Source organism: Vanellus vanellus (assembly GCF_965231255.1).
Source record: "Vanellus vanellus genome assembly, chromosome: 15".
In the NCBI taxonomy this organism is placed as follows: Eukaryota; Metazoa; Chordata; class Aves; order Charadriiformes; family Charadriidae; genus Vanellus; species Vanellus vanellus.
This window is the reverse complement of record NC_138920.1, coordinates 3,840,155-3,860,334: the sequence shown is the minus strand read 5'-3', so window position 1 is coordinate 3,860,334 and position 20,180 is coordinate 3,840,155. Positions and strand designations below refer to the sequence as shown.

Sequence of the window (20,180 nt, the reverse complement as noted above, 5' to 3'; positions counted from 1 at the left end):
TTCAAATGAGCTTTTTTTCTTTTCCAAATTAGCCTGCTCCGACCTCTTGTGCAGCTAGGCAGGGTGCAAAGCAAATGGTGCCTGTGCAGCGCGCTGTAATCCCTGCGGAGAGCACTTGGCTGGGAGCGATACCAAAATAGAGCTGCTTAAAACAGGAAATAAAAAGACCAAATAGCAGCATCTGCAGCGTGTTTTTTAGTCTTTGCCTGCTGTTTCCTCTATGCGTTTGGGTGGATCTTAGGGGAGAGGATGTGACCGGTGCAGTCTGGCAGGCGGTTTTGGGCAGAGCAGGGCTTGGTACCCTCAGCAAAGAGCAGGCATTAATGGATTGCTCGTTTTAATATTAGTAAATCTGGGCCAGAGGGGGATGAACAGTGCCCTCCAGAGCTCTTGAGTCAGCACCGTCCTGCAGCTCTTGGAAACTAAACCCGTTTTAAAGTGCGGTGTCTTTGGTCTTGCAGAGTTGCTGGAACTGTGGTCGCAAAGCCAGCGAGACCTGCAGCGGCTGCAACATCGCCCGGTACTGCGGCTCCTTCTGCCAGCACAAGGACTGGGAGAGGCACCACCGAATCTGCGGCCAAGGCCTGCATGGCCAGAGCAAGCCGCTGGCTCTGCCCACGGGCCGATCGGCAGCCGCCGCCGCCAAGAGCCTCGACGGCGTGCCCAGCCCGGCCCTCGAGAAGACTTCGGCCACCACCTCCCGGTCCTCCACCCCGGCATCCGTGACAGCAATAGAAACGAACGGACTCTAATAGGGAAGTTTTGGTTCAGTCCATTTGATTAGTTTCTCTGGGGGGGGTTAAGCTGAAAAAAAAACAAAACAAAAAAAAAACAAACCACCACAGCAACTTGTATCACTTGAGACATTTGACCCATCGCGCCGCCTCCTCAGAGCGACGACGCTCAGGCTTTGCCATCTCATTCTGCCTTTTTCCTTTTGTGGCCCGTGAAGAACTGGTGCTGGCCTTGCCCGCAGCGCCTGCCTGCCCGTCTCTGCAGGCGGGTACCAGAGCACCATTCGGGACCTGGAGGAGGCTGAACACTTGCTCGGGGGGGACCTGGACTCGGTGGAGAGCGCTGCCGGTGCACACGGGAGATGCTGAGTCCCATCCTCATGGGTCAAACGTGCTCAGACTCCTTTCCTGAGGTGTCTGCGCCACCCGTTCCTGCAGCTACCTTTCTTCCATAATACACATCTATTTTTTTTTTCCCTTGCTCCCAGGCAGCGGTGTCTCAGATGGCCGTGCTGACCGGTTGTTGTTGTTGTGAACAGACCAGAGCTGATTTCCCAGCAGGAGCATCTCGTCCTCTAGTGCAATGGCAAAAGCCGAACCTGCTTCTCTTCTCCTGCCTGCGGGTCGGCAGCTGATGATTGCAGAGAGGGAGGGGAGGATTCGGCTGCTCTAACCCAAATGTCAGTACCAGGGAAGTACGGATGGTCGCTTCTGGATGGTCTGGTTTTAATCCCGTTCTGTGACAGGACAGTTACGTATTACCCTGGGTGGGACCTTCGCTGGGGGAAAGCGTGCAGAGCAAATTGGATTGGTTGCGGGCAGTTATTGCCCTTTCCACCTTACTGTTATTTTGCTATGCAGAAAGCATTATTTTTTTTTTTTCTTCGCTGCATGGAAGTTGCTGGTTTGAGAGTTACTGCCGTTGTTTTTAACCACAGAGATCCTCACGCGATTGCGATGGGTTATTTATAGTCTGTTCTCTTCACGCGGATTGGCCAAACTATTAAAATAAATGCAGGACTCGATGTCCTATGTCGGTTTTTACCCCCAGCCCCGGCGGGGCTGCTGCGGTGCTGCTCCGATGCCGGGAGGCGCCCAGGGATGCGCAGACACCACCACCTCCTCCGGCCTTCAGAGACCGTCCTGAAAAGGCAGGCTCAGAGAGTGAGGTCCCGCAGGGATGCCGTGGTCAGCCTGGGGAGATCCATCGCTCGGAGAGTCCCTGCTGCGGCGTGGATGGAGGGATTCAGGGCAGCGCAAACCCCGTCAGCGACACCGCCCCTCAGAAGGGCTGTTGCAGGGCACAGCAGGGCTCCTCTCGGGTGCTTCATGGAGGTGGCCGGAGGCGCAGCCCGGGGGAGGGACAGGCACGTCCCCTCTGGGTAGCCGCACCGATTTCCCACGCTGCACACAAACGGGCCCCAGAAAACCATCTATTCAGCAAAGCCGTGTTTGCGTGACTGTTCCTGTGCTGGAGCCCAATGAGGCGAGTAATTCCCAAATTATTTTTGATCACTTTTTCAATTGGAGGCAAATAATAGAGATGTAATGAATCCTCATTGAGTTTGCAGTGTGTAGCTGGCTGCCGGCTGCCCGGGGATAAACGAGCGACCTGCTGAACCAGCTTTGTCCCTTAGGAAAAGCTGTTTCGGAAGCTGCTGTCGTGGGATAGTGCAGGTGATTCCCGTGCCTGCAAGGTTCTATTATGCAAAAAAAAAAAAAAAGCCACAAAGTCGCCTGGTGTTGGAGTGTCCCCAAGGAGACAGTGCCAGGGCTCCTGGCTGCGGCAGAGCCCTTTGCATGGACATGGCTCTGGGGACCTGAGCTCGTCAGTACGGTGCCGCTGGGATGAAGGCAGCCCTGAATGGGGGGTGGCACTCGAGCCACCCTGACCTGCAGCAGTAGCGAGGCCACAGCAACCCAGGGGAGGTGTCACCAGTGTGGAGACCCCAGGAGAGATGGAGGGGGCAGGGTGAGCCCCAAACTGCAGCAGCCCCATCACAAAGGTCGTGGGAAGGGGCTCCATCTGTGCCGCTGCAGCAAAGCTCAAGATGATTTGCTGTGCCCGAGTGTGTAGCGCGGAGGAGGATGCTGTGTTGTGAGAGCATCAGGCTGGGGGGCTGCCCTGGCACCCCACTTCCCTCCCAGGGGGCTGAAGGTCTTTCCTACCGTAACGGGACACAGTGTAGATTCGGAGGAGCCTCAGGTAAATAACGTCAGGTCACAATGTCCCAATCCTCAGTGCAGTCCTGACCTAACACTGTGGGTCAGCCGTGGCCAACTGCCCCGAGGTCGGATGCGGAAAGAAGAGCAGGGCAGGGCTGGAAGAAATTGCTTGTAAATAAATTGTCTTCCATAATTCTCATGCAACTTTGATGGCCGTGTATTAAAGTTAACCCCAGTGTAAATGAATGAAATACTAACAGTCATGATTAGAATGATTGCTTCTTTTTTTTTTTTTTTTTAACATGGAATGATAAATGTGAAATTTGGACATGGGAAGACATTGGGTTGAGGTTTCTATTTTTTTTGACATTGAATTCTGTAATAGAAATTTGTTACTTCATTCCTGTGCATAACTTATTTAATGTACTGTATAAAGGAACCCAAACTGTTACAGATGTATTTAGTTTGTTCTACTCAAAAGTAGTCAATAAAAGGACTATATTCATCGTACAGCTCCCCCTTCCTCCCTCTGAAGGAGCGTCGGGGTTTCTGTGGGAACGCTGCCACGCCGTGGCCTCGGCCAGGGGAGCTGTGGGGATGAAAACTGCCTCCCCTGCAGCAGTGCTGCTGCTGCAGGTCCTCTGGGGATTTGTTTGATCGATGTTTAAAAATGATCTTTTCTGAGCTTTTCTTTTTTTTTTTTTTTTTTTAAATTAGAGCACTGAAGAGCCCGCAAGGTGCTGTTGCAGTAGGATTGCAGTGTCAGCCCTGTGTCCCCCGCCCCGTCCCCTGGAGGATGCCCACTGGGCACACCTTTGCCTAATCTGAGGATTTCAGGCTCCAGGCTGCTGCAAACACTAATGCCAGTGGTTAAAAAAAATCCAAAATTGGGGGCCAAACGAAGCGGGGCTCAGGGGAGGCTGCTGGTGTCCCTTGCAGCCAGCTGTGCCAGCAGCTGAGGAATCCTGAAGCCAAAGCTGGTGCCTGCTGCAGCTGTGCTATCCGTGCCTGCCCTGAGTGCCATCTTGGGTCTGGGGCTCGTGGGGTGGGACATGGCCCCTGGTCTGGCAGCTCCCTGAGTCACCTCCGATCGTGGGAAATTGTGGCTTTGACCGAGAAATTAGCACTGATCAATAATTAGGTAAGTAATTGGGCGCTGGGAGGATGGGTGCCACGTGGACGCTGGGTCAGGCTCTGTGCTCACCCCATCCCTGGGAGGGGGGTGTGTTTGCTGTCTGGGTGCCTGAGCCTGCTGTGGGATGGGGTTTGAGGGGGCCCATCTGAGCCAGCACTGCTGGCTGTTGTTCCCCCCAGCCCCATCCCCCAAGTTTTCCTGATGCCATCACTGCAGATCACTCCCAGCATCAGCCACGTCCCCCTCCCTGCACCCCGAACCCAGCCAGCCCCTGGGAAGCTCCTGCTGGGGCAATGCAAGCACCCCAATCCCAGGCCCCCTCCACCCCCCCCGTGGCCCCACAGTACCGGGATGGGATGGGGGTGACACGGTGCCAGACATGTCCAGCACAGTTTGTGTGCAGTGTCCCCAGGATGGAGCTGTACCCACTGCCCCTTCAGCCGCAGATTAACTGTATTTTAATTACTGCACCCACAGACTGGGGAATAAACAAGTCAAATTAATATTTCTGGGAGCAGCACCCATGGTGAGTGAGAAAAGAGGTTGGAGGGGGCACAGGTACCCAGGGGAGTGAGGGTTGGGGGTGCGGGCACCCGCGGCGAGCCAGGCGAACCCTGGCAGGCAGTGGGAACAGGCAGGGGTGCGCAGACAGTGCTATTTTTCTCTGCCAGGACGCACTTGCCTGAAGGCATTCCCTGCCCAGCTTTGCTCGCCCTTGGTAGCACTTGCTCCGTGCTGGTCACACCAGCGCATTCTACACCAGCTCAGCTGAGGATGTGCTTCTGCAGCACCGCAATGAAACCCGGAGTGCAACCCCCAACCCAGGTGGGCTTTGCTCTGCTCCAGCCACTAGGTGCTTCCCCACTCTTCTCATGCCCCCCTCCCCCCCCGCCGACTGAGCCCCTGTCACTATTAATCCAGCTACAAGCTCTTTCTGGCAGCACTGAACCAGGTGCCCGCTCTGGTTTATGTTAACTGAGCCACAGCATGAAGCAACAGAGCTATTAGCCACGCTCGCCTTCCCCGGAAGGTGCGCAGTGGTTTATTGAGGGGACGTGCAGAGCCATGGGCACAGCTGGGGGAGCACAACTCCAGTCTCAAAGCCATGGCAATGGCTGTGGCCAGGTCTGGGCACACCTTGCCAGAAATACTTCATTATCTTTGTTTTCTATAAAATACGATTCACAATCCATAGGAGGTGGCCCGGCTCCCTGGATGGCTCTAGTGGGCTGGGCGCAGGGATACCACCCCTGGGCAGAGCCATGTCCCCCAGCCCCTCCTGGCCCCCTCTGGAGCCTTGGCCTGTCCTCAGAGCCGGGAGGAAGAAGAGTATGGGGAGGAAGAGGAGCCAGGGTGTGAGAAGGGCTGAGGGCTGTTGGGATGCAGCCACCAGCCCAGTGCTCCCCCAAAGCACCCCCAAACACAGCTCCCAAGAGTGCTGCTGGGGGTGCCCGGCTCCCTTGTGGGCAGCACAGAGATTGTCCTGGTGGACGGAATAAATAAATTAACATGAACAGAGCAAAAAGGTAAAACACTGCCGCTGGACCACAGGAGAGGGATAAGGGACAGGAAGGTGACGAACGCGAGGGAAGGTGATGGCTGTGCCAAGGGCTCCCCATCCTTCCGCATGCTGATGGCATCCTGGAAGCGGCTGCCCGGGGTCAGTTGTTGTTCATGATCCACCACGAGGCTGCGGAGAGAGAGGGGAAAGGGTCAGAGACACGCAGTCTGCATTAAACACGGGTAGGGGTGGCAGAGATGGGGGATCCGGCCCTGCCTGGGGGCAGCTGAGCCTTTCCCACTGGTCCCTGGAACCTGGCTCTGAAGCACCCACTGGCCCGGGCTGGGGAGCTCGGCCATGGCATGGCGGTGACCGCTGCAGGGGAGCACCGAGAACGTGGTCAGTGGGAGCAGCAGGTCAGCAGGAGCACTGGTGGCATAGGATTTAGTCCAAATAGATCCATGTTCCATGTTATTTTATGCAAGACCTAAAAGTAATAGTAAACTCGGGCTTAATTTGGTCTTACCCATGACCAAACTCTCCCAGTTCATCAGGTCTTGGTCAGATTTCTATAGATACCATGGAGAATGTATGTTTTCTCTGAGCTGGTGTCTCCCCTGCCTTTCTTTTGAGGAAAGGCTGAGGGAATTGGGGCTTTTTAGTCTGGAGAAAAGAACACTGAGGGGGATCTTATCAATGCTTATATATCCTTCAAGGGGGGGGTGCCAGGGGGGTGGGAACAGTCATTTTCCAGTGGTGCCCAGTGACAGGACAAGAGGGAACGGGCACAAACGTGACCATAGGAAGTTCCACCTCAACCTGAGGAGGGACTTCTCTCCTGTGCGGGCGGCAGAGCACTGGCACAGCTGCCCAGAGAAGGGGGGAGTCTCCCACTCTGGAGTCATCCCAAACCCGCCTGGACGTGTCCTGTGCCACTGCTGGAGGTGCCCCTGCTCTGGCGGGGGGTGGGACTGGGGGAGTTCCAACCCCTACCAGTCTGGGATTCTGCAATTCCACCTCAGCACCGCAGAGCCATATAATGAAACTGGACGGCAGCCACTGGGCCTGACCCAGGAGGGCCAGTTTTGGAGAGAGGGCTCAGGTGAGGTAAAATGAGACATTGGGTATATTCAAGAACGGGCTCAGCAGAGCTGCTGCCCGGGAAGTGCCCCCCGCTGCTCGGCTGTCCCAGCTGCAGAGCATCCCCCAGGCAGGGGAGAGGCTCCGCAGCGCTGCCAGCACACACAGCCAAACCTGCCGGGGGAAACAGGTCTCCCTCTGCTTTGAAAAAAACACAATTTAGGTAACTCCCAAACCAATTTTCTCCTCTGGAAGGAGTCAAGGGCACCTGTTCCCTACACTGCTCCCGCTCTCTGCAGAACACCCAGAGCAGCAGCGTGGGACTGTGGGGGTCCCGCAGCCCCCCAGGTTGGCCCCACAGCCCCCCTCACCTGGGAAGAGCATGGTGGTCAGCAGTTCCGGGGACTCCAGCAAGCTGATGATGGACCGCTGGAAAGTCTTGCTGCAGCTGGACTGCAAGTGGCTGCAAAACAGCGTGCAGGGTCAGGAGGGCGCAGGGGTTGTGTGTGCCTCACGGTTGCAGGAGTGCTGGGACCCCCACCCATGCATGGGGGGGAACGGGGCTGCTTTTACACCACCAGGCACAGGACATCCACTCCTGCCCCACATCCCTTATCGGGGTGCAAAACACTGCAAACAGCCCCAGGGACACACTGGGCTGAGCAGCCTCTGCAGCAGGACGGGCTGCACGAGGAGGGGGAGCAGTGGGGTCCCCTTTCAGCCCTCCCGCCCGGAGCATCCGCACCCAGCCCCGCACAAGGAAAGACTCCAACCTTCTCCACGAAGTCACGTCCTGCCAGAACTCGTAAAGGATGAAGCAGGCCTCGTCTGTCAGCTTGCAGGCGGACACGCTGCGGGGAGAGGAACGACCCTGAGATGGGGCCTGGCAAGCTGGCACAGCACAGCCACATCGGGCCCGCCAGGTCTGTGAGTGAGGGGCACTGGTCTGCACATGAGCCTCACCATGAGACTTTCAAACAGCAGTTTGGATGCACCCACAGTTTGTGGCTGCTGGGGCCAGCACACAGCTCCAGGGGATCCCAAACCCAAATCTTTCATGCTTCACAGCTCCTGCAGCCAGGCAGCAGAGGAGCTTTGCAGCGATTAAACTGGTCCTTGCTGCTTCCCAGAAAGCACCATATTCAGTGTTTTATTAAGTATTTCTTAGCACATCCCTAGCACTGCAGCACACAGCCTGACAAGGAGCTCGTCCTTCCAGCCCTCTGGAGTAGGTGTGTGTCACCCCATACCCCTCACACGGAGCAAAACTGAGGCACGAGTGCAAGAAGCTGAGATCACAGCATAAAACTGCATCTCGCTGCCCCCCAAAGTGATGCTGTTTCATCAGGCAATGCTTCCCACGCTCCCTCTTGCCAGAGAAACAGGCTGGGACTTTCTCCCATCCACGGGAAGACAGAGGGAGGTAAGAGAGCAAGGCTTAGGGTACAGGGCCGGGGGAACCATCTGCACTTGGCTGCAGCATCATTAATTCCAGCTGAGGATGAATGTTTCCTCCAGCTGCTGCTAAGGGCTGCAGGAAGGGACCAAGCCCTGGGCAGGGGTAGAGCAAAGCAAGTCACCCAGCAGCTCAGGGGCTGCGTCCCCCTGTGCAGGGGCCACAACACGCTTTGCAATTCCCTGGCATGAACCAGGACAGCGGAGGCTCCCCAGGCTTCGCTCCAGCTTTCCACTCACCTGGAGAGCCTGCCCATGCAACGCCCAGTTGTCTACACTAACAGTTCTCCTGACAGAAAAGCCCATCAATTCCAAAGAAAAAAATACCATTCTCTCTGCCACACGTGTCAAAACAAGTATATTCCTTTTGTTTGGACTGAAAACACAATTTTGTGCTGAAGAGCTAAAAATGACACTTTAAATGGCAACAGCACGACCATTTCCCACTGAAAGCGGCCTGAAATCTCCCGGGGGAGAAGGAAAGCACCTCTCACAGAGCAGCTGTGCAATCTCCAGGGGCACACTGGCAGTGGCACATCATTGGAGTCAGACCTGGGCTCCATCCTCAGCTCTGTTTGGAGCCCTGGAGCGGTGCCGGGGGGCAGAGCCTTGGTCTCACACTGGGGTTAGCTTCAGGTGTTCATGGATGCTTCCCACCAGCACTACACACACTTCGCATGAAGCAATGCTCCGGCATGAACTCTCCCCTTGACTTTTCCCCTGTTACTTTCAAGTCCTTCAGTGCTGGAGGAATGCATGCACTCGCTTACATGTGCGCACCACAGCCATTCCTGACAGCATAAAACCCACCCCCCTCCTTGCCAGACACTGACAAGTGGTTCTTGCTGGGAGTACCTGCAATAGGGCTGCAGGCAGAGACACTGCTGCAGCTGTGACACTATCTCATCCCCTCTGAAAGGCCAAACCTCTGTGTGCTGAGCCCACACTTGCACGGACCAGCACGCAAAATACTCCACAAAAAACCCTTTTGTCCCCCAAGGGTGCCATGTTAAAAGCTCATTTCTGGGTAAGTCACACCACAAACAACCCCACTGCCTGACACACTTACTGCAGGCAGCTGCTCTGCCCGGCGGTGACCTCCGTGTAGGACCTGAACGCCTGGCGAAACTCATCAATGCCGCTTGTCGCCACTGAGATCTGCCTCTTTGCCACCAGGATGTGCTGTGAAGGGACAGCAGAGAGCGGCATCAGGGACTAATCTGCCCCTCCTGCCCTCCCTGCTGCAGTACAAGGCAGTGTCAAACAAGCACAGCACCACAGGGGAAGCCGCAAGAAGGTGCTGGCACCACAATGCTGGGGACACCACCACCAAAGTGGCTTCATCCTACCTGGGCAAGTTGCCTTTACAATAAGGACTGCACCAACAGGAGATACTCCATCCCGTGGTGGCAGGGTCCTGCTTTGGGGCTGCTGCAGTTCCCTGTGTCCTTCCCCCAGCAGAAAGGGGCCTTGGGACCCCTCCATGGGGGCTCTGCATGGTGCGGGCACTCAGAGCAAACCTGGGGGATTTGGGCACTCACAAGCAGAGTGTTGCATTCCTCTGGGCTGGCTGTGGACACTGCCCGGGGCTTTCATGGACCTGACAGAGCTGCATTTGCCCTGTGGATGGTCCCATTCTGACTCCCCTCCTGCTGCATCACCGGGCAGCGGACCCCCCACCACACCAAAGCCAGCACCTCACCCGGGTGGCTCCAGTCTTAGGGCACAGGGGCTGTGCGAGCACACACATGTGTGCAAGAGAAGGGATCTGTCCACACTACGGGGTTACCTGCAAACAACAAGGAACAGGACAGGGACTTACTGCATCTTTTCCTTTGCACATCGTTTCCTCCTTCAGTGGCTCCAGGCGTGGGCTCTGCATTTAACACCACAGGAAAAATCATTGTTATTGGGAGAACTTTGCAACAAGATAAAAATGTGGCAGTAACCCACAACCCAGCCCAGCTCAGCGTGACAGATGGGTACTTCTCTGGGGACGTTCCTTTGGGTACCTGGGGGAGAACAGGGATGCGACGTGCATATCTGTGGGGTTCGGTGGGTCCGGACTGACTTGTCAGATCAGTACGGACCACGGAGAAGCTAGGGGAGGGTCAGCAGAGCTGAAGGGAGAAGGGGGACTTTGGAGACAGCTGGGGATGAGCAGCTTTGCAAGTCTAGGCCTGGTGAATGGGTGCAGCTCTGTAACGAATACCAGGACCAACCTGGCCAGTGCCGAGGTGTGGGGCAGCCCCCAGCCCTCCTCCCCTCTGCCACGCACCTTGCACTCCAGCTTCTCGATGAGCTGCTGGAGCCTATTGATCTGTGCCATCCATTGGCTGTTGTCTTCAACACAAATGCCTGCAGAGTGAAGGGCAGAGAGATGTCACCGAAAAAGTTGGCTTGAGACTCAGAAAACCACAAAAAGCTTCTAAACTTCTGATTTAAACCAAAAAAAAAATATTTTTCTCCTGAAATTTTTCCCACTGCTCAAAAAATAAAACATCCCACAGAGGCTCCTGCTGGCATCTGGGTGTGATGGTCCAGGCTGCATTCCAGACAAGCCCCCGCTGACCCTTGCTGCTGTTCCCACACCCTCTCCAGGATCCAGTGGGGCAGAGACACCAACCCGAGGGATGACCAGGCTGCAGATACCTGTCGTTAGCATCCCAGAATAGGGGTCCGTCGGAGACAGACAGACGTTCTTCTGTCCTCTGCGCCCACATCGTCTCCCCGACCTCAGGCCAACCGAGGTCTCAGATTTCTTTATGTCCTTTCTGAAAGGGTAAAATGCAGAAGGAGGGGTTGAAGTCATTCACTGTATGGGTCAGCTTCACAGCACGCTTAGCAAGGGCAGATCCTGCTCCCACATGTCCATCCCAGGGGGACCCATGAGTCCTGCCCCATACTGCAACCCCCACAAGCAGTGGTGGGGAGAGAGAAAGGACCAGCATGCCCCACCCCATTACCTCTCCCGTCCTGCCTGCTCCTCCACGGTGTCAACAGCACATTCAAGTGAGGTCTGCAGGGACTGCAGCTGGTGCATGGTTTCCCGCAGCAGGAAACGGGTCAGGAACTGCTCCATCTTCGAGGAGGTCTCGTACCTCTGTGGGGAAGGGGAGAGGATCTGTCAGATGCCTCCAGCACTGTGCTGGCAAAGCAGAGCCACATCTGGAAGGTGGTGGCCCTTAAATAAACCCAACAGGCTGGATTCCAATCAAATTTTTAGTTATTGTAGGAATGATGACACTGTTGGAACAAAAGCACCCTCTGGGTGCACACCTGTAAGGCCACAACAGGGAATGCACAGCACGACCCCCTCCATCCCAGCCCCAGCACCCACAGTCCCCGGGAGCTGTGGAGGACCACAGATGGACACTCCCAAGCTGCAAGGTAAAGGCCACTTGCAGAACTAGTCCCCAGCTCCAAGGAGGGCTCTGGGGCAGGCAAAGCATCCATTGCTGCACCCAACAGTTCACACACTGCTTTGCTTGCACCAGGGCTCTCGGGACAAGGCTGGCGGGGCTGTGAGCCTGCGGCTACCCCCCAGGCACAGGCAGCCCCTTCCAGAGAGCACCCCACCACTGGCAGGGCAGAGCAGCGGACTGGTTTCATGCCCTCTCTCCCTGGGAAGAGAGCACCAGACCTCTCTGCTCTGACGGGATAAGATCCCTCCTGAATTTCTGATGTGTGATTGCACTTGGAGCCACTCCACAGCCTGTCCCCATGTCACCCACCAAGTGTGAGTGACAGCCCCTGCCAGCCCCAGCCCATCTGCCCTACAGTGTTGGAGGGGTGTCCAGCAGGAACACGGGGCTGTGTGCCCTTTACTCACCACCCTTCTCCCCGGTCCGATGTGCAACATGCACACCATTGGGCATTAGTGTTGGGAGCACATAAAGGCGGGTCCAGTGGGGCACACAAATAGGTGCTAGGGAGAGTGAAAGGGTCACCGTGCATCCTGGCAAGAACACAAGCCAGCCTGGAGGGCACCCAAACAGCGGGTCAGGATGCACACCATGCCCCAGGAGCATGTCCGAGAAGCAGAGAGCCGGGAAGTACCTGGACACACACACAGGCACCCCAAATTCCTTCCTTTGCCAGCTGTGACCAGAGATCCTCTCAGACAAAAATCTGGGTACAATGAACAGCTGCAGCCCAAAACATGACTCCTTTCCACATGCTATGGGCTCCACTGACAGCACCATTCCCTGAAGCCTGGTCCAACCTCTACTTTCTTGTCCAGTTGTCACTTGCTTCCTTAAAACCACCTGGAGTTTTGTCCTTGCACTGTTAGACATCCCAAGAGCCTGGGGAAAATCTCCAGGCCCCCAGGGATGGAGACAAGGTACCCAAGGAGGGATGGTCAGCTAGGGAGCAAGGAGACAGGAAGAAAGGCTGAGGCACATACCCAGAGATAGACACTTCTGGGGCAGGCACAGTTGGCCTCCGCTGGGGCTGAGCCACAGCCTCCCTTGCAGAGGAGGTATCTGTGCCTGGTTTGTCACTGTGAGACTCCTCTCGTTCTATTGCTGGGTGAGGCTCTTCCTCCCTCCCTGGCATCCCTCAGGAATGCCAGTCATGCCAAAGCCCACAGTTGTCATAGACAATGGCAGCAGCTTCACCGGGGCAGGCTCTGCAGGCCAGAAGCAGCCCAAGTTTGTGCTAAAGACCATATTGCTGCATCCCTGCAGTGCAGGCAGGCCACGGGAGACCCAGTGGCAACACACTACCACTGAAAACATGGCAGCACCCAGGACTTACCCACTCAAGCATAGCATTATTGAGGACTCGGATGGCATGGAATACCCATGGAGCCACCTCTTCTTGCCTGCTCTAGGCAGAGCTGCATCAGCTGTGGCGACTGAGGGTGCAGTCTGCACCACTGCAGGTGTGCAAAGTTGATTCAAATGCTCCAGAAGAAGTAAACTGCTTTTCATTTACACTCCAGGTTATTTCAGTGCCCATCCAGCATCACTCCAATAAGCGTGTGTCCGATCAGACCAGCAACACAACCGTGGCTCATGCTGTGAATTCAGGCCATGCCGACTGTTTGGGTACAGCTGGTCTACAGCCCAGCCCTGACGTTCCAGGCTGGAGGCCATGCACATCCAGAGCACTGCAGCAAAGCTGTCCTTTTTGAATGCACTGCCTGCAGCTGCTGGCACAGGGAAGGGGGCTGTTCCAGAAGGCACAAAAGCTCCTTCCAGCAGTCAGCACAGCAGGACCCCCGAGGTCTGCAGGGAGCCACAAGGGGTGGGAGGAAGTACCTGGGGAGGAGAAGGTGCCTGCACTGCAGGAGCTTTACTATGGGAGGTGATTTCTGATCTTGGCACCGAAGCAGCTCAGCACTGGGTAGTATGAGCTAGTGAAAGCCAGGGAACTGAGCTCGCTCTTTGCAATTCTGGAATAAAGGTCAGTTGGTGCTTCAGGGAGCCGGTTCAGCTCGCTGAACGGGCAGAAAAGCGCTCACCTGCCTTCACTGCTGCTTTAGTGAACTGACTTAGCTTAGCAGATGATTAGAAAAGGATGAGAGGTTGCAAGGAGGAAGCAGCTGGGAAGCCCAGCCCAGCTGTCACAGCAGACTCTTTTTCCCTACGGCCAGCCCCCATGCCCAGCTCCTCAGGGAACAAAGAAACCACGGGACATCACTATGAGCATTAAGACAGACAGGACTGGCGGTGGGAGGTCAAGGAAGGAGTCTCCACATCATGCAGGAGGGCTGGTTGCTCCACAGGAGCATCCACCAGGAGAGGTCAACCCTTTTCCTCGACAAGATGAGGAGACAGACTGGACCAGAGACATTTCTGCCTTCCCCATGGTGCCTTCATGTGCACCCAAGACTGCGGCACAGCCCAGGAGCCAGGCTGCCTTCGCTCCCCCAAGCACCATGAACTCCCTCTTTCAAGTCCAAAATAGAGTCCAGCAATGCTACCACATTATTCAGGTCAAATATTTCCAATTCCTACTGCATTTCTCTCCAACACATGGGAGAACCGAGGATCTTGAATTGCAGCAGCTCTCCACAAAAGCACATGGACATAACCCTTCTGATGCTGGTGCCAAAAATTGGTTGAGGGGGCGCAGCGGGGAAGGTCTTGAGCCCCACATCGTTTTCTGGTTCCTCTGTACCACAGCCAAGTCACCAGCCCAGTCTCAGAGCTGTGTTTGCCTAGGGCTGCTGGAGTGGCTGCAGCTGGCCAGGAGGAGAAACTAAGTGGAGAGAATGTTCATCTACCAAAGCACTGCTCCGGGCTCATGCTGGAGTGGGCAAATGACAGCCACGGCCACTCCTCACAGCCCCCCACCACCTGGGCAAGCAGAGCCTTCTGCCCAGCCACCACATTGCCGATGGGTCTTCATCCATGCTTGAAAATGAATCTTGTTTTTCTGCCAGAGGAAGAGAATGGCAGCAAAGCCGATGCGGATGTGGGAAGCTGAGCTCCAGCTCTGCATTTCCAGGCTTTCCCCAGTCGAACATCCCACCTGCATCCACAAGCCTTTCTCCCCCATGGCCGCAGAAGACGGAGAGCACAGGGCTGGGGACCCCAGGAAGGGACTCTGCCGCTCCCTCTGCCCGCTCCTTCACCTCCTCACTCCCAAGGGCACAAAGATACCCCACCAGTGCCGCTCCTCTGTGCTTGCCAGCCCAGACACACATCCCCTGCTTACAGGAGAAGAAACAACACTCAAACCTCCCCAGGACAAGCCTGAGAAAGGTGAAGAATACCAATTGACTGAGCCCCCATTGGGGTGCAGCAGAAAGGATACATTATTCATCCACCGCATGGCTGGGCACAGTCGGTTTTCATTTCGGGAGTTGGTCCAAATCCAAACGGTGTCACCTCTCTTTCTGCACAGAGGGCACTTCCCACGGCGAACAGCCTCCACAGCTGCGCGGACCTGCTTGACGATGCGCACTGCCATCTCTGCTGCATCCTCCCCAGCCCTCACTGGGGCCAGCTGCGGCCCCCACGGCCTTGGCATATGGATGCTTCCCCTTGCACGGGGGCCGGATGCTTCTCCCCAACTGCATCACTCTCCTTTAAAGGGCCAAGTGCCAGGAGAAGCCCCGGCGTCAAGCCAGTCTCCCAGCACTCCCCATCCTCTCAACCTTCATCCTGAGGATGGCCTAATCCTGCTCTCCTCTGTGGATGATGTCGCTGGATGGAGTTTTATTGCAGGAGCAGGCAGCTGCTCCTGCAGACATCGTGTCACGGCTGCAGGGGGCACTTTCAGCCTGCCCTGAGCCCCGCAGTTTGCCCCAGCACAGTCCTTACACTCCAAACATGCAGGCACAGGCACCAGCCTGAGATGCCACCCCCCCAAAACTCAACTACCAGCCCAGGGCATGCCACGCTCGGAGGAGACTCAGCTCTGAAGCTCACCATGCAGAAGGCTCCCCCTCCTCCTGGTCCCAGCATGCCCCAGCCCACCTTACAAGGGCAAAGCAGGATCCCACATGGACATGTCAGTATTTTAGGCGAGCATTGCACATGACGAGCCAGCTGCCTCCTGTCTCTCGCCTCGTCAAACACGCCCAGGGGAACACATCGAAGAGAAGGATGGAAAAAACCATCTCTCAAGAGAGCCCCAAATGCTGTTTCACCCTTCTGCATCGACTTGGAAAATTTTATGCCAACAGAGGGAGTTAATTAAAAAATGCACCTTCCCTTCAGTTCAGCTGCCCAGCCCCCTCTGCACTGCTCAATTTGGGGCAAACAAGCAAAACCCTCATCAGGTGTTGCACCACACAGTTCAAACCCCTCTATAAATAGAGGCTCAATAAAAAACATGTTCTGTCTCACTCAGCACAGCATTTTCTGCTCATAGCAAAGACTCTTGGAAAGGAGTCATGGAGGAAATAACTCAGCAAGCACGAGACAAGGCTTTTTGGTCATGTACTGGTATTTCAGCTCCATTGACCCAGATGAAAATCCCAAAGTTGCCAAGAGCTGCCATAATTATGCTTTTGAGAGGTTTTATTAGTTTCTTATGATGACAGTTAAGCTTGGGACAGAATGGAATAGGTGATCACATTATTTCTGCCAAAGAAGAAATATGAGCGCCTGACTTGGAGAGGTATTTATTGGGCTAGTTTGCAGTGTCTGCAAACTGGAGAATGGAAAGATTTTAGTGTATAGGTCCCCCGTGAGAAACATCAGTCCGTTTCCCAAGGTATTTCCACAGCTTACTTCTTACTCTGATGCTGTTATATTGCAAATGCGAAGTTTAGGCACAAGATAAGCTGTAATTAGTATACTGCAGCATAGCTATCAAGTTATATTTTACAAATGGAAGTAGGAATGACAGAATTTGGAGAAAAAACACTTTTCTTGAAAAGACAGCTTTTCCTTACCATGTTTTACCAACCCAGTGAGGAAGGATGGGAGCATAGGAACACCTAATGATTTGGTTTCCTCCTGCCAACCTGTGGATCTGTAACAAAAACCACAAGCAGGTTTGCTGCCCACACATACACTATTTCCTCCAGTAATTGCAGTCACTTACAGAGTGAGATGGATGAACCCAGCTCACGTTTCCTATGCTTTATCACAGTGTTTATCCTGCAGTCAACAACGTGCACGACAGGCAGTGTTATCGAGGAGCCTGCCAGCAAGGAGACAGCCGCTGAGACACACCATTGATCCACGCCGGGTAACCTGGCCTGCAGCGACCGTGACAACACACACAGAGGTGGGAATCCTCGATATCAAAAAAGGCTTTCAGCAGTACTGCTTCAAACCACAGCTCCCAAACACAGAGCCACAGCATATACCTTCTGAGTTTTGGTTTCCCTCTCTCCTCCCTGTACCTCACTGCCCTGGCATGGTCTGAACAAGCCAAGCACATCTCCCAGGCTCTGCTTTTTTTATACTAACAAAGCAGCCCATGCTCTCTGTCTATTTTCCTTCTTGTAAAGTGGGCTCATATTTACACGAGCCTATTTACAGCTGCAGGTAAGTACCTGGAGGATGCAGGGGTGAGCATGCCTGTGGCAGGCAAAGTAAGAACTACCAGAGATGGACCATGCCCTTACCAAGAGATGTAGTGGTCCAACTGGTGAGACCCAGCTCAAGTCAGAGATCCCCTTCTTCTTCTAGCTAGTCCGGGTACCACTGTCTCCTCGGGAGTCACATGAAGCTCTCTTAAATACAGTCTGGAGGAAAAAGGGCAGGGACTGAAGATCCTTCAACACCTGTTGACTCCACAGCCCTGCTCTGGAAGCAGAGCGTTACGGTGAGGGCTGCGGAGCAGGCAGACCTCTTCCAATTTGCTCAGCGCACAGCATGGCTGCACCTCCAGCAAAAGCAGCTCCCCAGGATGAAGTTTAATTCAGCTCTTCCAGAAGGGTTGTCTCTCTGCCAAACTCTCAGCCCTCAGCCCTGGTGGCATTAGAGGTGTTTGAATCAACAGAAATGAGGGACAGACACGTAATATGGGAAATCTCTGTTCTCTGCCTCCTCCCCTGGCTCAGAGAGGTGTGAGCTTTGGCTAAAATCCAACCTAATAAACCCACTAATCCCATAATAACCCAAGATCGAGTCCCATTATGGAAATATAAATGTGGGAATACATTCAGGTCACAGCAGGTAAGAATGCGGCATTTATCATCTCTGCCAGCCTCTAACAGTGGCAGATTTCCCACAGCTCTGCAAAAGCCCTGATCACAGGGTTGGAGTATTGCCCTCTCCTGCCTTCTCCCCAGCTCAGAGCCCAGAAGACCAGGGAAGCACAGGGAGGTGCTCCCCAGGAGGGTCAGTATCTGCATTGGGGCACCCAGGAACTCAGGGCTGGGATCAGAGCACCTGGATCAGTGCAGACCTCCTCTGGGCGAGAGCAGCACTGTGAACATCAGGCTGCCTTGGCCCCGGGCAGATCCAGAAAGTGGTGGGAAAGCGAGTCCACAAAAATCTTTTTCAACAGGGAAAACCTGTTTCTCTTTTCCAGGGAACACCTGTGGCACCAGAAACTATTAAGTGAATGAATGCCTCATGCCAATACTGTGAAGCAGAGGGTACCTGCGCTGTCCTTTGGAGAAATACATGAATACACAAATTCATTACCCCCCCAAAAAACAACCAAAACAGAAAAGAACTGAAATAAAGCAGAGCTCTTTGAAGAGGATTCATTCTCTCCCTCTGGACTTCCATTTACAAACTGTAAAGGGGGCTAGGCAGCTGAACCAAAGAGAAAATGCTTTTTTCAAGTGATTCCCTCTCCTGGCATGGAATTTCCCAACGTACAGGGAGATGCTTCTGAGGCTGGAACTGGCCAGAGGAAAACTGAAAGAGAGGGCAAGATCATGACTGACACTAGAGGCACAAACACCACTTTGATGACTCTGCAGAGCTGACAGCAGGACCAGTCCCTCTTTGCTTCTCTGCCTGTCAATAAGTCAGTGGACGGTGTGCACGTGGATGATGTCCTTCATCTGCTTCTTACCAAGCATCGAACCACCACATCAAAGGGAACAAAAGGGCTAGCTCTTCCCATAGCTGTAAAACAGCATTAACCCCAAGCACACAGCTAAACCATTTAATCCATTTCAGATACGAAGGGGACTGCTGGTCCCCAAGAAGGGTTCCTTCCAGTACTGGCCACCGCTCTTTCGCAGCTGTATTTAGCCTGCAGTGCTGTGCACTGCAGACCTCTGCTCTCCAATGCAGAGGCAGGGGGGCTCACAAAGCAGGAGGCTGCTTGCTCTAATTAGCAGCCTCCAATCTGCCTCCCATCAGCACAAGCTGCAGGGAGAGGGAGAGCATTCACTACAGGAATGAACTCGGCGCAAGGCTGAGAGTCAATGAATTTCACCATTTCCTACCTTCTCCCAAGTGCATTGCTGTTTCCCAAAGCATCCCTCCTGCTGCAGTGGCTCCTGCCCCCTCTCCAGCAGACAGTTTTTGTCACTGTGAGCACAGGCTTTGCTGAGCAGAAGTTGCTAGGGTCAGTTCGAAGCAGGCTCGACCCCAGAGTTCCCATTTCACACTACACTGCTTTGTGGAAAAGACCTTGCTTTGGCTCAGAGACACAACACACACATTATCAGCGATGCTCCCAGAAACTGTCCCCAGACAGGACCCTGCAAATGGTCTGCAAAGAGCTGTTGAAACAACTGCTGCCAGAGTCTTACAAGGAAGAAGTCTCCAGAGCGCAAAAACACTAGCCCTACCCTTCTCCTCCACTGGCACGGCTACCCCTCCTCCAGGCATGCTGCAGCACAAACTGCACGTGGAGACAACTGAAGCTTGCACAAGTAGCCCCATTGATCTGGGAGGTATGACATTTGCTGCCTCTGACACCTAAGTTAAACACTAAGCAAGCAGCTAAGATCACCCCTGCTTCTGTTATGCACCCGCCTGCTCCATCACCCTCCCACAGTCCCATCCTTACCAGCTTGGTTTTGTCCATGGCTGCAAGGACTGCAGAGTTGAGAGCCTCCAGGGCAGAAAGCACATTCCTGTATTCTCCAAGATACGCCGAGAAATAATCTGAAGCAGGAGAGAAGACCATGGTGAGCTTGCTGACAACCTCTATCTCTGCCTCCCTTGTGCTTGCTGCTTCCCACAAACAGCCCAGCGCTGCAGGGGGAAATTTGTGTCCCTCTCCATAGTCACGCTCCCACCCAGAATGAAATGAAGAATCCTTTCCTATCACCAGGGACAAAATGTCCCATCCCCTTGGGAAAAGCTCAGATGCCCTCTGTGCTGGGATTCAGGCACAGGGACTGGCAATGCTACTTTACTGCCCAACCTGCCCAGGTCAGATATGAACAAAGCACCACTGTAGACCCAAGAGAGAGGAAGCCCTCTGAGGCAGGAATGTCACCCTACTTACCACACAATTTCTCTGTGTCCACGTTACTGCAAGAAACAGAAAAAACAAGCTCTTGTTAGATGATGGGGCTGGTTTAGGAGAAAGAGTTGTGGTGAGCAGGGTCTTGAGGGCTTGTCTTGAGCCCCCAGTGGATTTACTGCTCCTCCCATGTATTTTCAAAAGCCATATTAGAAAAATAAAAAGCTGTACAAATTTAGAGCCAGCAGCTCAGGAGCCATGCCCAGCACCTGCAGCACCCAGGCAGGACTGCAGAGCATCACCTCTGCTTCAGGGG

At 54.5% G+C, this 20,180-nt stretch overlaps 2 protein-coding genes across 2 annotated transcripts in view; one reads left to right on the top strand and one right to left on the bottom strand.

Moving 5' to 3' along the window:
• Nucleotides 1-3,407, top strand: part of CBFA2T2 (CBFA2/RUNX1 partner transcriptional co-repressor 2) — a 67,047-nt gene extending 63,640 nt beyond the window's left edge. The window contains exon 11 of the mRNA XM_082491073.1: nucleotides 462-3,407. Within this exon, the coding sequence (XP_082347199.1) occupies nucleotides 462-752 (291 nt within the window). The 3' untranslated portion in view covers nucleotides 753-3,407. The remainder of the gene's footprint in view (nucleotides 1-461) is intronic.
• Nucleotides 3,408-5,081: 1,674 nt separating this feature from the next.
• The window catches only part of NECAB3 (N-terminal EF-hand calcium binding protein 3), a gene marked incomplete at its 5' end in the record, with an annotated part of 28,086 nt that continues 12,987 nt past the window's right edge, over nucleotides 5,082-20,180 (bottom strand). The window contains 10 exons of the mRNA XM_082491188.1: nucleotides 5,082-5,725; nucleotides 6,988-7,079; nucleotides 7,390-7,467; nucleotides 9,141-9,253; nucleotides 9,894-9,947; nucleotides 10,350-10,429; nucleotides 10,724-10,845; nucleotides 11,038-11,174; nucleotides 19,463-19,560; nucleotides 19,907-19,932. Of these exons, the coding sequence (XP_082347314.1) occupies nucleotides 5,697-5,725; nucleotides 6,988-7,079; nucleotides 7,390-7,467; nucleotides 9,141-9,253; nucleotides 9,894-9,947; nucleotides 10,350-10,429; nucleotides 10,724-10,845; nucleotides 11,038-11,174; nucleotides 19,463-19,560; nucleotides 19,907-19,932 (829 nt within the window). The 3' untranslated portion in view covers nucleotides 5,082-5,696. The remainder of the gene's footprint in view (nucleotides 5,726-6,987; nucleotides 7,080-7,389; nucleotides 7,468-9,140; nucleotides 9,254-9,893; nucleotides 9,948-10,349; nucleotides 10,430-10,723; nucleotides 10,846-11,037; nucleotides 11,175-19,462; nucleotides 19,561-19,906; nucleotides 19,933-20,180) is intronic.